Genomic DNA, 17,811 nt, shown 5'->3' on the forward strand with positions numbered 1-17,811 from the left:
ACCCCATTAAAATCTGGCTGGAAATGTCAGGGGTTTTTAAAAATCCCTCTCTTTAACTTCAGGTTTATATCCAAAGAACCTGCTGATTATGTGGCACATCAGAGTACTCACACACCCAACAAGAAAACATTTGGAGAATGTGTTGAAGTTGCCCAGAAGGATTACCAGGTGTCTAAAGGTTACTATCCAAAGCCAAGGAACTGTTCTGGAGTTCTGGAGGGGTTCTGGAGTGAGGGCTGGGACAGCCAGAGGACTTCTGCAGGGAGTTGGAAAGCTCTGTGTAGAGAAGGACAGGAGATCCTCCTGTGCAGCCTTCAGAAGGGGCAGCAGCGAGGAGCTGGTCAGACTGGCAGGTTCAGTTGGGCAGGAGGCCCCATGGCAGCAGCAGGGACAGGGCGCTGCCCTCACGTGGGAGGTGCTGGGACTGGACAGAGACGCCAGTCAGTTCTCAGCAAACCCCAGAGCAGCCCCACAGTGCTTCTGATTCTCCTTGACCCCTTCCTTCCGCAGGCCTGCTTTTTCTCACCTCAGAGGCATCGTGTAGCACTGAGAGAGGAAGGCGTGAGAGGTCAGAAGGTTGGGCCGCAGCCTGGGCGGGGCGGGAAGGGTGGGAGCTCCAGAGAAATTGAGACCAGGGCTCGGAGCCCACCCTGGCCCTCACTAGCACGTGGTCCTCGGAAGATGCCCAAGGCCCACGGCCTCAGTTCTTCATCTGGGAGGCGAGCAGGTGTGAAGAGCCCTGTGTGTTGGGCTGCAGGATGGGCCTGAGGGACAGGACAGAGCTCAAAGGGTCTGGCAGCTGTTAGCCCTGTGATGGCGGCGCAGGAATCTCTCACACTGTTAACCCCAGAAACTCCCCCAGTCTCTCCTCCTGCATTTTATTTTATTATCCTGTTCAGCACAGAATTCAGTCTCCTCCAGAGGCTTCTCATGTTTTGTTATTTAGCTTTTGTGGTCGATATTGTACTTCTCATTTGCTTCATTTTCTCTTCTTTAGTTTGCCAGGGTAGATTTTGGGAACAGAGACAGCAGCCTACACTTCACCACCATCTTGAGAGCTACAGGTAAAGCACTAAATCTGTAAATAATTTAAGCAGACTTGAAACCTTTATAACAGTTTTCCCCCATAAATGAATATGGTATACTGCTAGAGACTTTTTATTTGAGACTATTTATTTGAGACTTTTTTCCCCATGCTGCTGCTAAGTCGCTTCAGTCGTGTCCGACTCTGTGCGACCCCATAGATGGCAGCCCACCAGGCTCCCCCGTCCCTGGGATTCTCCAGGCAAGAACACTGGAGTGGGTTGCCATTTCCTTCTCCAATGCATGAAAGTGAAAAGTGAAAGTGAAGTCGCTCAGTTGTGTCTGACTCTTCGTGACCCCATGGACTGCAGCCTACCAGGCTCCTTTGTCCATGGGATTTTCCAGGCAAGAGTACTGGAGTAAGGTGCCATTGCCTTCTTCGATATCTATCTATAAATTTGTGTTGTAGTCTCTATTAAGATTTTATATATTTTGTTAGCCTTCTTAGGTAATTTTTGGGTTTGTGTTGCAAATGGGGCATTTTTAAATTACATCTTCTAAATAGTGCTTTGTGTATGTGGCAAGGCTCTTGGTTTTACTGTAGTAATCTTCCATACAAAGTTTTTTCTCGTTTTATTAATTTGAGTATTCCATGTAGCGGTTTCTTTGAATTCCCTATGTGGATGACCATATTGTCACAAAATATTATCTTTTTCAATATTCATACTTCTCATTTCCTTTGACATGCACAGTCCTAACTCTCTGTTCCAGAGAATTTTTGCATTGTACAAGGGAGAGCATGCATCTTTGATGTGTTCCTGTCTTTAATGGGAATGCATCAAACATTTCACATGTAAGTATGTTTGCTGTAGATATTAGGAAATGGAAGTTCCTTTCTAATCTCAATTTATTAAAAGTCGTACTCATGTTGAATTGATTTCAGAGGCTTTCTCCACATCCACTGACATGCTTCAATGATTTCCCCTAACTTGTTACTGTGCAGAATTATACTTGAGCTATTTTCTAGTTTGAATCATACTTTCATTCTTTAGCCATAACCTGTCTGTTCATGTAATCCACTGCTATATTGAATATGCTATTAGTTTGCTTAGAATATTTGCTACTGTGTGGGTGAAATTTTCTCAAGTGTTCTTTGCATGGTAGGAGTGGGAGTACTCATCTGGTTTTATAGTCAAGGAGAGCTGGTCTGGGAGAATAAGTTAACTAATTTCCCAGTTTTTTTGTATGTGCTTTAGAAGAGTTTACATAAAATGGAGATTAGTTTTCCCTGACCATTGGTAGAACTGCCCACCCAAACTGCCTGTCTTGGAACATTTGAAGGTAGCTTGGGTGTTGACTACAATTAAAGTTTGTATTGTTTAAAGTTTCCTGTTTCTTTATGGACTGATTTGGTCTTTTTAAAAAAAATTGTCCATTTCACCCAGAATTTCAAATTTAATTGCATGATATTTATAATAAAACTTTATTATTATAACAGATACTGTAAAACACATACAGCAGTAGAGAATGGTATAAGGCACACTATATACTTGGCAGTTAGCATCAATCATCTGCAGTACATGGCCGGTCTGGTTCCAATGTACCCTCACCCTCCCCACATCTCTGCCAATGGACTAATGTGAAGGTAGTCCAAGACAACAGGATGATTCATCTCTAAGTATGTCAGCATGCATTTCTAAAAGACAAGGAATCTTTTATAAAACATAAACCCAAAACAATGATCATTCCTAAAAATTTAAATGTTTTAACAAGAGCAAATATCTAGTAATTTTTCACATTTACCTTATACATTAATTTTTTTTTTTAGTTTGTTTGGATCACAAATACCGTCTATATATTGTGATTTTTTTTTTTTATGTTCCTTGAGTCTTTTTTAATCAATAGGTTTCCCCTGCATCATGTTTTTTTCTTGTAGCTTTTGTTGTGAAAAAAGCAGGTTTTTTATTTTTCAAGTTTTCCATAATATAGACTGTGTTGAATGAAACAGTTTGGTGTCATTTAACACGTTTGGCCCCTCAGCAGTTCTCTAGATTGGTAGTTACAGGTAGAAGTTTGATTAACTTGTTTATTTACAAGACTGCTACCTAGGTGATGGCATGTACTTCCATTAAGAAGAACATAATGTTTCTTGTCCTTTGTGCTGAGTTGGCAGTCACTGATGATCCTCTCCTTCTTTTACCCGTTGGGGGTTGCAGAGGGGTAATTTGCAAAGTTTCTCATTCAGTTTTAGTTTATTACCATAAATACTTTACATGTAGAAACTTTTCCTTGTCCACCATTTGCTTCTCTTGAGGGAATCATATAAGCATAGTTGCTGTGCTTTTTACATCATTTAAATATCTTTGGCATCTATAGTTTATACAGTTTTAACTTATATTGTTTACATGTTATTTTTTTCTTTAGTATCTGCTCATATTTTTTTTTAAAAGTCTGTTCATAAATATTTTCAAGTAATTGGCATTTGTTTTTTGGCCTTGCTGCTTTCTCTTTTTTTTGTATTGCATTTTATTTTTATTTTTTAATTAATTAATTTATTTTCATTGGAGAGTAATTATTTTACAATATTGTAGTTGTTTTTGCCATATATCAACATGAATCAGCCATGGGTGTACATGTGTTATTTCTATACTTATCTTCATTATTTCCTACCTTCTCTTACTTAAGGTTTCATATGATGTTCATTACCTAGCTTCTTGAATTTCTTGGGTGATTTAAATAGCTCTTATTTTCTAATACATCTATTTAAGGCTATATATTTGCCTTTGAGCACCATTTTGCCTCTGTTGCACAAGCCATGCTATTTAACTCCATGTATATTGCTTGAAGGAATGATGCTAAAGCTGAAACTCCAGTACTTTGGCCACCTCATGTGAAGAGTTGACTCATTGGAAAAGACTCTGATGCTGGGAGGGATTGGGGGGAGGAGGAGAAGGGGACGACAGAGGATGAGATGGCTGGATGGCATCACTGACTCGATGGACATGAGTCTGATCGAACTCCGGGAGTTGGTGATGGACAGGGAGGCCTGGTGAGCTGCAGTTCATGGGGTCGCAAAGAGTTGGACATGACTGAGCGACTGAACTGAACTAATCTGATCTGATATTGCTTGAATTATTTTTTACAAGTTTACTAAATCACTTTATTACTTATGCTGTTGGAATTTTTCCATATATGCCCAAAAACTAGTGAGTGTGAAAATTATTTTTGAGAAGACTGTGAAGATGATGATGAAAGATACATTATTTGGGGAAAGTTTCAGAGCCCAGGGTATTTTGTTTTATTATTATTATTATTAATTACAGAAGAGACAAACATTTAACTTCTGGTGACAGAACTGGGTTTACGCCAGGAATGCAAAGGAGTTTAAATTATAATTTATTATAATTTAATAAATTCAGTCATTATAATTGGGTGCATGTAACAGTCAAGGATTGTCCAGGAAAACAGAAACCACTGTAAATATTTACCATGGAGGGAACTTAATGCAAGGGGTTGGTTACAAAAGTGGTAGGAAGCCAAGCAGGAGAGAATTGGGAAACCCCATTATTAGCAACACAAGTAAATCACTCATCCCTAGGATGGAAGGACAAGGAAAGGAGACAGTGTTACTGGAACCTGGGTGTTAGATTCAACAGGATTCAGAGCCATGATGGGTCAACCTCATGGTTGAATGGCTGGAGCCATGAAGAATATGGAACCATTGAAGGACAAGCCACCTGATGCAGAGGAAGGAAAAAATGTTTGACTGCTCTGTCTTCCAGGCTTCTAATCTCTTGCTGGTGTTTCTGGTTAGCTGAGCCAAAATGGCAGCCAACTGTTGGCTAGTTTGATTGCAGCCTGCTGGAGTCGGCCCCTGTATAATCTAGAACAGAGCAAGGAGGAATGAGGGATGGATCTGGGAATGTATAAGCCCAGGATTGGCTTATTACAGTAACAGATTGAGAAAAATCAGACCTACATCAATACAGAAAAATATCTAATAAAAATCAACATCCAGTCATCGTAAAAATAAGTGTTAGTCCAAAGGATTAAACTGGGTAAAGAGTTTTGGGGAGGAAGACCAGAGAGACAAAGTGCCATTCTTATGACATCATATCAAGGGCACATTCTATCAACATGATTTATCACCATTGATATTGACCTTGATTACCTAGCTGAAGTACAGTTTGTCAGGTTTTCTCCTCTCTTGAGCCCAGATGCAGAAATAAGGACGAGAAGAAGCTAGCACTTGAAAAACTTCCTAAATAACCAGCCAGAAATCACTGCTACCTGTGGCTAACTTGTCACACAGATTACAACCCAACAAAAAATATTCAGCCCTATTTCCTGCAGTGAAACAGAAGTCTTCCAACATGGGAAACAATAAAAGGGATCATAGTGTAAATAGAGAATATATGGGGGTTTCTGTCCAATTCAAGGGACCCTGAATATCAGAGGAAGGGGTGTGGGCCTTATTTTACATGCTAAGTCACTTCAGTCATGTCACACTCTTTGCGACCCTATGGACTGTAGTCCTCCAGGGTCCTCTGTCCATGGGATTCTCCAGGCAAGAATACTGGAGTGGGTTGCCATTTCCTTCTCCAGGAGATCTTCCCAACCCAGGGATCAAACCTGCATCTCTTATGTCTCTGGCATTGGCAGGCAGGTTTGTTTCCACTGGCGCCACCTGGGAAGCTTTTATTTTATGGATGGTAGAGAATTAAGCAGCAGAGTGACAGGATCACACCTGGGCTGTCTCATGTTCCTCAGTTCCTCTTGGGAGTGGGATTTGGATCTGTTTTCTTATATACTATCCTCACTGGATATGAGAAAAGCTTAAATGTTCTCAGTTTGCGATGTACTTATGAATACCTCAAAAGAAGGGCACCATTTAAACTCCCATCTAAGAACAATCCTTTGCTCATTTTGAGATCAAGTTGTTTCAATAAGACACACTTTCAGTTCACCTGTGTTCTCTTTATGCTTTCAGATCAAACTCCATCCAGTGACTGCTCGACATCATGGCCCCAAACCCAGGAAAGCATGAAGTCTTGATGAGGAGCTGAAAACACCAGCTGAGCATCCTCACTGTGTATTATGGACTCTCTAACCTGTGGTCATGTGCACCATTCATTTGCATCGGAATTTTGGTCTTAGGCCTATTTTTGTGCTTAGGTATCTATCACCTTACTGTCTTGACCTCTCTGTTGCTAGAAGGGTGGATTTGCTAACCAAACACAGTCTCAGGTCCTTTTGACTTAAGCAAAAGTGAACAGAATTATAACTGCTCGTTTCATACACTCCCTTTTGGATAATAGTGACAGGAAGGCTAGGCCTGGAACTTGCACTGTGCAACACTTGTTTCCTGTGTGCTGACATCTGACACACACACTATAAGGGAAGGGCCAGAACGTTTATCCCGTTAGAAGAGGCAGGTCTCTGTGTCTTGAGTGTGCCAGAGGGTATTTCAGGAAAGGACTGGGTTTTATACTTCTGGAAGTCACAGAATACTGTACTCCTCCAAACCTAAATAGCCTTCCTATTGTGCCTGGTTGGTCATTTCCTCCTAAATGCCACTTTGGTTCTCCCAGCACTTGGAGGACACAGGCTCAGCTTCTCATTCTGTGAGGAGCTCTTTCTTGCCATCATTTTGTTCTTTCACAGCAGTGATCAGATTTTCATGAAAAAAAAAAAAAAGGAATTTTTTTAAAGCTACCCATGGGCTAAAATAGTTCTGTCTCTGTTGGCTATGTAAGTGTCAGGCACCTCTCCCACAGATGTTTGCAGAGATATACTTGTGTCACCGCTCCTGTTTGTGTTTATGGTCACGTTAGACCTGTTAAATGTACTGATGCTGCTGCTAAGTTGCTTCAGTCGTGTCCGACTCTGTGTGGCCCTATAGATGGAAGCCCACCAGGCTCCCCTGTCCCTGAGATTCTCCAGGCAAGAACACCGGAGTGGGTTGCCATTTCCTTCTCCAATGCATGAAAGTGAAAAGTGAAAGTGAAGTCGTTCAGTCGTGTCCGACTCTTAGCGACCCTGTGGACTGCAGCCTACCAGGCTCCTCTGTCCATGGGATTTTCCAGGAAAGAGTACTGGAGTGGGGTGCCATCACCTTGTCCGGTTAAATGTATTGGGGGTCAAATAAAGTTGATCCAACCAGATTGCAGGAGCCGTGAGAAAGACATTATTTAGTGAACACTTTCTGATCTCCCACTGAGTGCCAAGGCCCATGGTGGACACCAGGACCACAGAGTATGACAAGTAACCCTTACCCATTGGAGCTCACAATCTTGGTAGCTTAGTTGCTGCTAAGTTTTGGCAATTTTTCAGAGTTCTGATAAAGTTGGTTCTGACAATTTCTGCTTGAGCTGTTTGATATTTCTGAGGTTCTAAAGATTTTCTTTTTAGAAAATTTTAAAAGGTGATATCCGTTCTCTAATAGTTGTGGTACTATAAAGGTTATACATTTCATCAGGGGTGAGTTGAGTAGTTTCTGGATTTTGAGTAATTTTAAAATTCCACTTAAGTTCTTGAATTTATGTACAGTACATAGATTTTTTTCTTAGTGTTTCCTTTTTATCCTTCCAACATCTTTAGTGTAGGGCTTGTAGAATTGTAGTGATAGTCAGTATTTCATTTCTGATACTAGTCATTTGTCTTCTCTTTTTTGATTTTGTTTATCTGGCTAGAGTTTTATCAATTTTGTTGATCTTTTCAATGAACCAGTTTTTTTTCCCATTATTTTTTTTATTTTTGATTTCAATTTTTTTCTTTTCTGTTTTTGGTGTGTTTGTTTGCAGATTGCTTTGGGTATAGTTTTCCTTCTTTTTCTATGTTAACGTGGAAGCACAGATTATTGATTGAGGTCTTTCTTCTTTCTTAATCTAAGCATTAAATGCTATAATTTTCCCTCAACACTGATTTAGATGCATCCCATAAATTCCAATGCGTTGCCCTTTCATTTTAATTCATTCCAGTGTAGTTTCTACATCCTTGAGAATCTCTCTTTTACCTGTGATGGTTCTTTAATTTCCAAGTGTTTTGAGATTTTTCTTCTCCTTCCATATTGTTTGATTTCTAGTTTGATTCTTTTCTTGTCAGAGAACATACTCTGCATCATTTAAATTTTTTTAGTTTGTTTTGAGGATACAGGATTCTATCGTGTTGAATGTTTCACATGTGCTTGAAATAAATGTGCATTTTGCTGTGGTTGATGCAGTGATATTTAGATCCATAGTATTTGTGAATCACGCAGGGCACAGCCTGCCCCTTGGGCAATGGTTCAGTTCTCCATGCTTTTGATATTCTGTCTCTGGTGAAATTCCTGCATGTGCAGCTCAGGTTGAACTCAGGAGTTCCTACAACTTGCTGGGATCCCTTGCTCACCTTTGCTCTTCCCCACTATCTGCCCTCACTCTGGCTACCAGGAGACTCTCCTTGTGGTCCTCTCACACGGAGTTGAGGGTATTTAGTTTCCTCACTCTGTTGTGTACTTCCCTTGAATGGATTCGCCTAGATGACCAAGTAGTTAGATAATACAATAACAGCACAACAGTGTGGGATCTTAGTTCCCTAACCAGGGATCAAATCCATGCTCCCTGCATTGGAAGTGCAGAGTCTTAGCCACTAGACTGCCAGGGAAGTCCCGGTTTGTCCTTTTAGATTCCACATGTAAATGATAACAAACCGTACGTATCTTTTTCTGTCTCACTTATTTTACTTAGCATAATGCCCTCAAGCTCTTTCCAAGTTGTTGCAAATGGCAGGATTTCCTTCTCTCACATGGCTGTATACTGAATATGTTGTATCTTCTTTATCCATTCATCCACTGACAGACGCTTAGGCTGTATCCATATTTTGGCTATTGTGAACAATGTTGCAATAAATGTAGGAATGAAGATATCTTTTCGATATCCTATTTTCATTTCCTTTTGATTCCCTGGTGGCTCAGATGGTAAAACATCTGCCTGCAATGAGGGAGACCTGGGTTCGATTCCTGGGTTGGGAAGATCCCCTGGAGAAGGAAATGGCAACCCACTCCAGCACTCTTGCCTGGAAAATCCCATGGACAGAGTAGCCTGATAGGCTACAGTCCATGGAGTCGCAAAGAGTCAGACACGACACGACTGAGTGACTTCACTTTCACTTTCACTTTCATACACTCAGACGTGGAATTGCTGGATCATATGGTAGCTTCCTTGATTTTGTTCTTTGATGCACAGACTTTTTTTTTTTTTTTGATGAGGTCCAATTTATCTATGTTTTTCTTTTTTTGGCCTGTGTTTTTGGTGTCATATGCGTGAAATCATTACCATCTAAAATATTTCTAGATATATAAATAAACACAGGATAAGAAGTACACATATAATTCGTTGCCCTGTCAACCAACGGGTGCCCAGAAGCAATGACCCTTCAGTACCAATGAGCACACTCAGTGCACACATCTAGTTTTGTCAATACCATTCGGCAATAAAAGGAACAAGGGCTCCATGGAAAAATTGATGATTCTAGAATTGGGACAGAAAATATGGAAAATGAGCCTGAAGCATCTTGTACAGTGTGGAAAAAAAAAAAAAAGTGCTCAAAAAACTTTCAAAAGAGGAAGCAACATTTCCAGGGGTATGACAAAGGTATATACAAAGGGATTTGACAGGAAAAGCTCCCAATGGCCAATCTGAGAACAATTTGAAAATTAAAATATATAAAGTTGCACTCTTGCCTGGAAAATCCCATGGACAGAGGAGCCTGGTAGGCTGCAGTCCATGGGGTGGCTAAGAGTTGGATACAACTGAGCGTCTTCACTTTCACTTTTCACTTTCATGCATTGGAGGAGGAAATGGCAACCCACTCCGGTGTTCTTGCCTGGAGAATCCCAGGGACGGGGGAGCCTGGTGGGCTGCTGTCTCTGGGGTCGCACAGAGTCGGACACGACTGAAGCAACTTAGCAGCAGCAGCAGCAGTATTGGATTTTAACCCAAAGTGTAATAAAGATACCATGATTCCATACTGAGAAACATAAATAATTTCTTAATTACACAAACAAGGATAGACAAGTGTTCCACACAGAAAAACCCCAGTTTATGCAGACACTCCCACTTGTAGAAAGTGGAGCATAACTCCCCACCCCTGAAGCATGGACTGCACATCATGACTTTCTTCCAAAGAGGACAGGATAGAGAGGGGACATACAACAATCATTTTATCACATACACCTGACAAGCACTACCTCAGCCACATGATCAATGAGAGCATCATCAGTGATCAGTTGTGCTAATAATATATACACTTGATACAATGTGATGAGAATAGGATTTTACATCTGTAAAATTCCTCCCCCAAACTTGTAATCCCAGACTAGTCATGAGTAAAATATCAGACAAATACAAGTCACGGGACATGGTGCAAAACATCTACCGAGTACTCCTCAAAACTGTCAAGATCATCCAAAGCAAAGAAATGTTAAAGCTAAGAGGAACCCAAGGAGACATTACAACTAAATGTTAGGGTAGTTTCCTTGCCAGGATCTGGGAATGGGTAAAACCTATAGAAATCTGAGTAAAGCATGGGCTTTAGTTGATAACAAATAATGCATCAATACTTCCTCCTTAATTGTAATAAATATAACATATTACTGTAAGATATTAGGAATAGGGGAGACTGGGTGAGGGACATAAGAGATTTCTGCTATTTTCACAATTTCTTTTCAAATCTTAAAGGGCTACAAGGGTTAAAAGGGTTATAAAGGAAAAGGTGAAAACAAAGTCTTGTTTTCAAAAGAAAAAAGGCAAGGAAATTTTGGGCAAAACATGCTGAGTACGTTAAAAAAGGAAACAGAAAGGAAACCAAACACAAGCACACAGAACCTGTAAGTGTGAAACAACCCTTGCTAAATTAGCTTCAGCTTTTCCTGTCCCTTAACCTTCAATCCCATATAATATACTAATCGGGCCTCTTCCACCACAGAAACATCTCTGGATCCACTTTTTTCTCAAGCCCCACAAACACTGCCCTGATCCAACCTCATAGACGTTTTGCCACCAACCAAGGCCAGGTGTAGACCTGGAACCCTGTACTTGCTCAAAAACCGCTTTAAGACATCTGCCAGTATTATTTGCCACAGAAGTCTGTCAAGATCCAGGCAGGGGTAAGTGTCTTGCCAAGGATACAAGGGTCCAGAGCAAACCTTTAGCTGTGCATACATGTGGGTGTTCCGTCGATCAGTCGTGTCTGACTCTTTGTGACACCATGGACTGTGGCGCAGCCCCCACCCCGGCTCCTCTATCCATGGGATTTCCCAGGCAAGAATAGTGGAGTGGGATGCCTTTTCCTCCTCTAGAGTATCTTCCCACCCAGGGATCGAACTTGCATCTCCCACATTGCAGGCAGATTCTTTAACAGTGAGCCTCCAGAGAAGCCATGAGGAAACACAGGGACTTCTCAGAGGAACAGAACATTCACTGAGAATCCTTAACCCAGGGGAGATGCCTGTCCAATCTGTGATGCCCAAGGCAAGATTAGCTTGGGAACAGGGTGGTGTGTATCCACACAGAGACTGCTGCAGAAGATGCTGGATCCTGGAAATGACCCCCAGATAAGTCGGTGGGGGCGGGGGGCAGTTTGGGCCTCCTAGCAATCAAAGGCCTGAGGTTCTTATGTACCCAGAGCCAAGAACCCAACCACACTTAGCAGTCATATCCAATAAGGCGCATGAGGAGTACCTGTAATGAGAGCTGTCACATATACATCCTGGAGTGCCCCCTGGGGCTGTGGTCCCAGCCTTGGCCCCAGATCACGGATGTCCTCATGGAGGCCAGGGTGGCAGCTCATCTGCAGCAGCATCTGCTCCCCCCTTCCTCTCCCGGCCAGCCCCGGGCAGGTCTGATGAGATCTCCAGGGGCTTGCTGCTTCCATGTCTCTGGGGCTGCTGACCCTCTTTGCAGCCTGCACCCCTGGGACCCCAGATTCCTCTCCTGCCTGGCTCCTTTCTGAATCCTCATTGGAGTCTGGGGCCTCTGGTGCCTGGGTAAGCATCCTCCCAGGCATCTGCTAGAGCTTGTCCTCTGCTTGAACAGCCTGAATGGGGGCACCAAAGTGCTAGCTGGCTCTGCAGGTGGCTGACCAGATACCCCTCTGCCTCTCACACTCAAGCTCAAAAGCCAGTACCTCACAGTCACATTCAAAAGATCCTGAGTTTACTGTAACATGTTCCACAGGGATTCCACAGGGAATGGTCTGATATACTTCAGATCTTAGAGATGTGCCCCGTACTTCCATGGCAATGATTACTAGTGACCCACCATGAGGAGACTTGCCCAGGGGCTGCATCAAGTCCTGCTGGCTCCACCTGAAGCACCGTGGAAGGGGATGCTGCTGTGGGATTTCCAAATACAGTTACACACATGAGGACATCAGGACCAGGGCCTAATCCACTCTCAGTGCATGGGGCAGGATGGGGGGGCAAGCAGGACAAAACCCAAGGCCAGGTTCCGGGGGAGAGGGGGCGCTATGGGCAGCAGAGGTCGGGGGCCTCGGGGCTGGGACCCACAAGGAGGACACCCCCAACCCCAACAGGGGCCTTTGGCAGCTGGCTGCTGCCCTCCTGATGGAGACTGAGCACAGCCCTGAAGAGGCTGACAGTGCAGCTCATGGGGGGCGGGGGCGGGCTGTGGGTCTTTGGGGGAGATGGGTGGAATTCCTGCAGCCAGCTCCCTGTGGGGCAGCCTCTGTCAAGGGTCAGAGGTACAGGACTTTAGTCTCTGGGAGAGGAACCACACTCGGAGAGATGTGTGTCTGTGTGTTATCCTGACTTGAGGATCAACCCCCAGGCGCCTGTGTCCCTTCAAAACAAATGGTCGTGACAAAAATGCTTCTGCTCAAAATTCACTGGCCCTGGGTCATCACATGACCCTTCCTAAGTGAAGAGGCCTGGCAGGGTTGTGCCCCCATGTGTGCAGGGAGAGAGGAAGACAAAGGTGACTGAACACCTGACATCTCTTCAGTTCCATATTGCCTAGCAGATGCTCAACAAAGAGCAGCAGTTAAAAATCTCCTTTGTTTTGGGGAGGAGAGTCTGAGCAGGTCACATGGGTCTTGAAATTCTCCACCTTTTCCAAGTGTCCACTGACTATCTGGCAGCTGCCATATACGTGGCCAGAATGACATCTCCTGTTCTGTTGTTCTCTGGCACTCAGCACGGAGAGCTGCCCCTCAGCCCCCTGCACCCATTCACAACCCCCACTGCAGTGACCTTACCACCTCCTTAGGCCCAGAAGTCGCTCCTGCCTTTTGATGCCAGGCACAGCCTTAACCTGTGTCTCTGCTGCCTCCACACTTTTGAACCTGCCTGAACCCGGGGACGCTGGCGGATGTTGCATCTTTCCTGGCTACTACTTATTTGTTGTGTTATTCGGATCTCATACTCTGTCCCTCTCTCCCCTGGAAATTGTTTTGTTTTCAAGACACCTCAGAGAATTGGCAGCTCAATTGGAAATGGAAGGATTTGTGTACCTTTTTTAAGTTTCTACCTCTGTCACTCTTAATAACGGCAGTGAGAAAATAAACTAAATATTAGAAGAAAAAAAAAAAAAGAAAGAAAGAAAGAAAGAAAACCACTCAGAATTGCTGTTCTGTGTTTTCCTCCCGGAGAATATATTATTCAATGTCAGTGTTTGTGTGTGTTTCGGGGTGGAGAGCAGTGTCTCCAGCTGGGCACAGCTCACTCAAAGATCCCAGGATTCTAGTCACACGGCAGGTCCTGTCCACTTTTGCAGCTTCTCTTCACTCATTTCATCCAAATGAAATCTAGACCATGCTCACAAGTGAAAATAATAAAGTCCAGATGCCCAAATAAACTGTCGTTTCAATGTACTTGGTAATCAGCTTCCCAGGGCAGAGAGAGGAGGGCCAGCACAGGGAATACTGGGCCATACATAAAAGAGCAAGATTCACATTTCTCTAGGATTCCTAGCAGATGGTGGGTAGAAAACACCTATTTCATCCCTGTGGTCAACAGCTATGGGACAAGAGCCAGGACCCCTTCCTTCCTGCCCTAGAAAGAGAGTTCTCTGGAGTTTATCCAAGAAGCAAAAGGACACCTCACAGCAATGATCCGTTTCAGAGATTCCCCTCATCCCCAAGACAAAGCTCATGTGACTGCAGCTCCTAGACCATCGCTGTAAGTGCAGGGGTGTCCTGCTTCTCCTAGTGTGTCCACCGCTAACATGGCCGTTCACGGAGCAGAGAATCTGTACACGTCTTTGGAATAAATGAGCCAGTGAGCAGGGGTCGCAGATTGTCTGCTACTTTCTTTAATAACTAAGGAAAATTCAATACACTGAGATAATTTAGTTACTGTGAATGACATACAAGAAGGACATAAACATGAATTCACTATAATTACTTTTATTATCTAATTCTTCTCCATTCAATACTATTGCTACATAAGTTCACATTTTCAAAACAGTTCTAATTCCTATTCCATTGTATTCTGTTCAGGACCACAAAACAAAATGGAAGACTTCCCAATCTCTTTTACAAAACAGCAAAACTCTTGTTTTTGAATCGGGTAACCAAAACTACACTGGGTTCAGTATCATTCACAAAGCTAAGATACTGAAGTTTCTTTAATCTTCTATGAAACCAAACTTTGAAAAATTTCTAAAGAAAACAGAGATGAATCCCCATGTCATCATAGAGAACAGCAACCAAAGACGCTACACACACTGGTTCTCCCAACTGGCCCTCACTTCTGACTGAAGGCTGACTACTCCCTCTTCAATCACAGAGGGAAGGATCAACCTGGCTGCTGCTCTGGCTCAGGCCCCCTATTCCTCCTCCCTTGCAGCCTCTTCAGACAGGAGTGGGAAGGCCCTCAAAGGCCTTTGTCTGACCCTGAGCACAAATGCCATGACTTGCTGTTTGCTGGTCTCCTCATAGGCCCGGGGACCCCACAGGAACTCATAGCGAGCAGGGTCACTGTCAGGCACCTGCCGGTACTCCAGGTACCCCTCCCGCACCCACACTTGGGTCAGCAGCTCCCTGGGCTCCCCAAAGATGCAGTGCTCACTCCCAACATACACCCCGATCCTGCTGAGTGCTCCCCAGACCACCTCTGCAGGGGCCAGGTCTCCACTCCACATGATCATGCTGAGGACCAGCACCAGGAGGCCAGCCTTGGGCAGGCCCTGCCCATCGCTCAGCATCTCATCGCAGGTGAGGCCCAGTGTCGGGACCATGACGTAGATGTGCTCTGTGGGATCCACCTCCTTCACCTCCACACCAAAGATCACCTGCAGCCACTCTAAGGCTTGACTGAAGACCACCGGGAAGTACTCCTGGTTATCCCTGAAGACCTTATTCAGCATTTCTGCTGGGGAGGTCAGCTTCTTGGCTCGATACTTGAGGAGCAGGAACGTCATAAGGTTAGTCATCATCTCATCCAGAATTTCTTGGGGCAAGGCCTCCACAGGAGTGGAGGAGGATGCTGGGTGGTAGGAGGCCAAGTGGGATGCAGCCTCCCCCACCTCAGCCCCCAAGGGCTGCGCCTCTACAGGGCCCTGGGCCTCGCCTGGGTCTTGAAGGTCTTCCTCGGGTTTGCTGAGCGCACTCATCTTGACCACGAGCACAACGCCTGAGGTCGAACAAGACATAGAAGTGAGGCAGAGATACAGATGGGGACCAAGGGCCTCGGGGAGAGAGGAGGTGTGAGTGGCCTCGGCTAAGAAACGCATCCTGGATGGTATGACACAGGCCACTTACAGGTCTCCCCTTGAGGGGTGCTCTCAGACCTCACAGGAGTGCTCCTCCTGGGGGCCAGTCCCCTGGATACCCGAAAGAGGAAGTGAGGTGGCTCCCCAGGGTGTGGTCAGCACAGCCCGAGATTTCCGGGGCCAACAAAGTGGGAGGAATTGGGGCCTTCTGGGGCCCCTCTCTGTTCTGGAATAGGGAGCCTCTGGTTCACTTCAGGGCACCCGCTCACCTTGACTCCTGATACTGCCTGGACTTCCTCTGCTCTCTGAACTCAGAACACAGGCTTCAGACCTCTGGTTTCGCCTCCTGGTTCCTGGAGCTCCTGTGAGATAAATGGAGGAGACAGCTAAGCGCTGTACTGCGGCACAGCCCTGGGCCTTCTGTGCTGGTAGGAGGGGGTGGACTCTGTGAGGTGCTGAGTGGGTCTCTTGTATTGCTCACCCTTCCCCTGGCATGGCCTGGACCGTCCCCTTTGGAGGAGTAGAAAAAAACTCAGAATAAGACACAAGCCCGAACAGAAAGCGCTGAGGGGCCCCACATGTGGCCGCACCTGCCCAGGGCCTCGCGCGGGTCCTAGGCTAGGGAGATGCTCGATTCAGCTCCTCCTCATGTCCTGCCTGGCCTCCCAGCACTGACCACAGGGGAGGGGGTCTGCTCAGTCCAGCCTCTGCCAACCTGAAGCCTCCGCCTGTAAAACCTCACCTCCCGAGGTCCCTAAGCCAGAGGTCAAGAAACTGCTCACCCTGCTCACCCCACTCTGGGCCCTCCAAGACCCTCTTGCAAGGGTCAAGATCCCTCCCTGTTGGGGTCTAACCGCCTCAGTCCTTCCTTGCATGGAGCCTGGACTCCAGGCAGCACCCGAGGCTGTCCCATCCGCCATTTTGAGACCTCGCCACTTTCACAAGGCCTCCAGTCGCTCTAAGACTCGCATGTTATGAAGTCAGACAGGCCGAGTGTGCTCTCACCGCAAAGTCTCCCAGGGCCAACTACAGGGGTGGGGATCTGTGGAGTTCTGTCGGTCCTCACTCAGGGTCCCCCCAGTCCTTCAAGCACCTCACCTCGCCTCCGCACAGGACCTGGATTCTCGCCTCTCTGCAACTGAAGCCCCGCCCCTTATACCAGGACCCCAGTCTCTTGAGGACCCGGATGTCAGGAGGTTAGCGCATGCCTGTTGCGCTCATCCTGCCCGCACGGTTGCCCTGGACTGACAACAGAGACGGGCTTCTCTGAGGTCTCCTCTAATTAGGGGTCCAGGGTCCTCTAGTCCCTCCTCAGGGTCCTCAGGGTCTTCAACCCTGCAGGACCTGGGAATCGGCCCCCCTGAGGCCCCGCCCCATATGCGAGGTCCCCAGTCAGAGACCCGGATGTCAGGAAGTGCGACCACGCACTTTGGGCTCATCGTATCCCAGGGCCACCAAGGACCGACAGCAGCTACAGGCTTCTCTGAGGTCTCCTCTGATTGGGGTCCAGGGTCCCCTCAGTCTCCCTCAGGGTCCTCAAATTGAAACCCTGGAGGAGTTGGGCTTCTTCCTTCGGCTCACCTGAGGCTACACCCCCTTTTCCCAGATACTCAGTTTGTCTGAAACCCAGATGTCAGGAAATGCAGCATGTGCTCATCTACCCTCTGTGCTCCCTGAGCCTTGATGTGAGGGTCCCGCCTCCAGTCAACACAAGGGGCATCCCCAGATCTGCCAGGGATCAAGATGAGGTCCCTGAGGGAAGATACAAGGAACCCCACAGACCCCTGACCCTGCTGTCAGCCCTGGGCCGCCCTGGTGGTAGGATGAGCACTTGGCAGCCTGTTCTGACTTCCGCATCTGTTTCTCAGAGACATTAGCTTGGTAAGCTGCAGTCCATGGGGTCGCTAAGAGTTGGACACGACTGAGCTACTTCACTTTCACTTTTCACTTTCATGCATTGGAGAAGGAAATGACAACCCACTCCAGTGTTCTTGCCTGGAGAATCCCAGGGACGGGGGAGCCTGGTGGGTTGCCATCTATGGGGTCACACAGAGTCGGACACGACTGAAGTGACTTA

The 17,811-nt window shown here is 45.7% G+C and overlaps 1 protein-coding gene and 1 long non-coding RNA gene across 2 annotated transcripts; one reads left to right on the forward strand and one right to left on the reverse strand.

Annotated features, from left to right (window-relative positions):
- The first annotated feature begins 689 nt into the window (after positions 1-689).
- Positions 690-8,928, forward strand: LOC101906593 (uncharacterized). The gene is made up of 2 exons (XR_003033430.2): positions 690-1,064; positions 6,014-8,928. It is a non-coding gene; the product is annotated as an uncharacterized lncRNA (long non-coding RNA).
- A 5,389-nt stretch (positions 8,929-14,317) lies between these two features.
- On the reverse strand, positions 14,318-16,874 carry LOC508820 (melanoma-associated antigen 9-like). The gene is given in 3 exon segments (NM_001075373.2): positions 14,318-15,655; positions 16,004-16,096; positions 16,833-16,874. A coding segment is annotated over 1 exon segment (786 nt). The 5' UTR covers positions 15,636-15,655; positions 16,004-16,096; positions 16,833-16,874; the 3' UTR covers positions 14,318-14,849.
- Between the last annotated feature and the right edge of the window lie 937 nt (positions 16,875-17,811).

This window comes from Bos taurus, chromosome X (genome assembly GCF_002263795.3).
Source record: "Bos taurus isolate L1 Dominette 01449 registration number 42190680 breed Hereford chromosome X, ARS-UCD2.0, whole genome shotgun sequence".
NCBI classification, from domain to species: Eukaryota; Metazoa; Chordata; class Mammalia; order Artiodactyla; family Bovidae; genus Bos; species Bos taurus.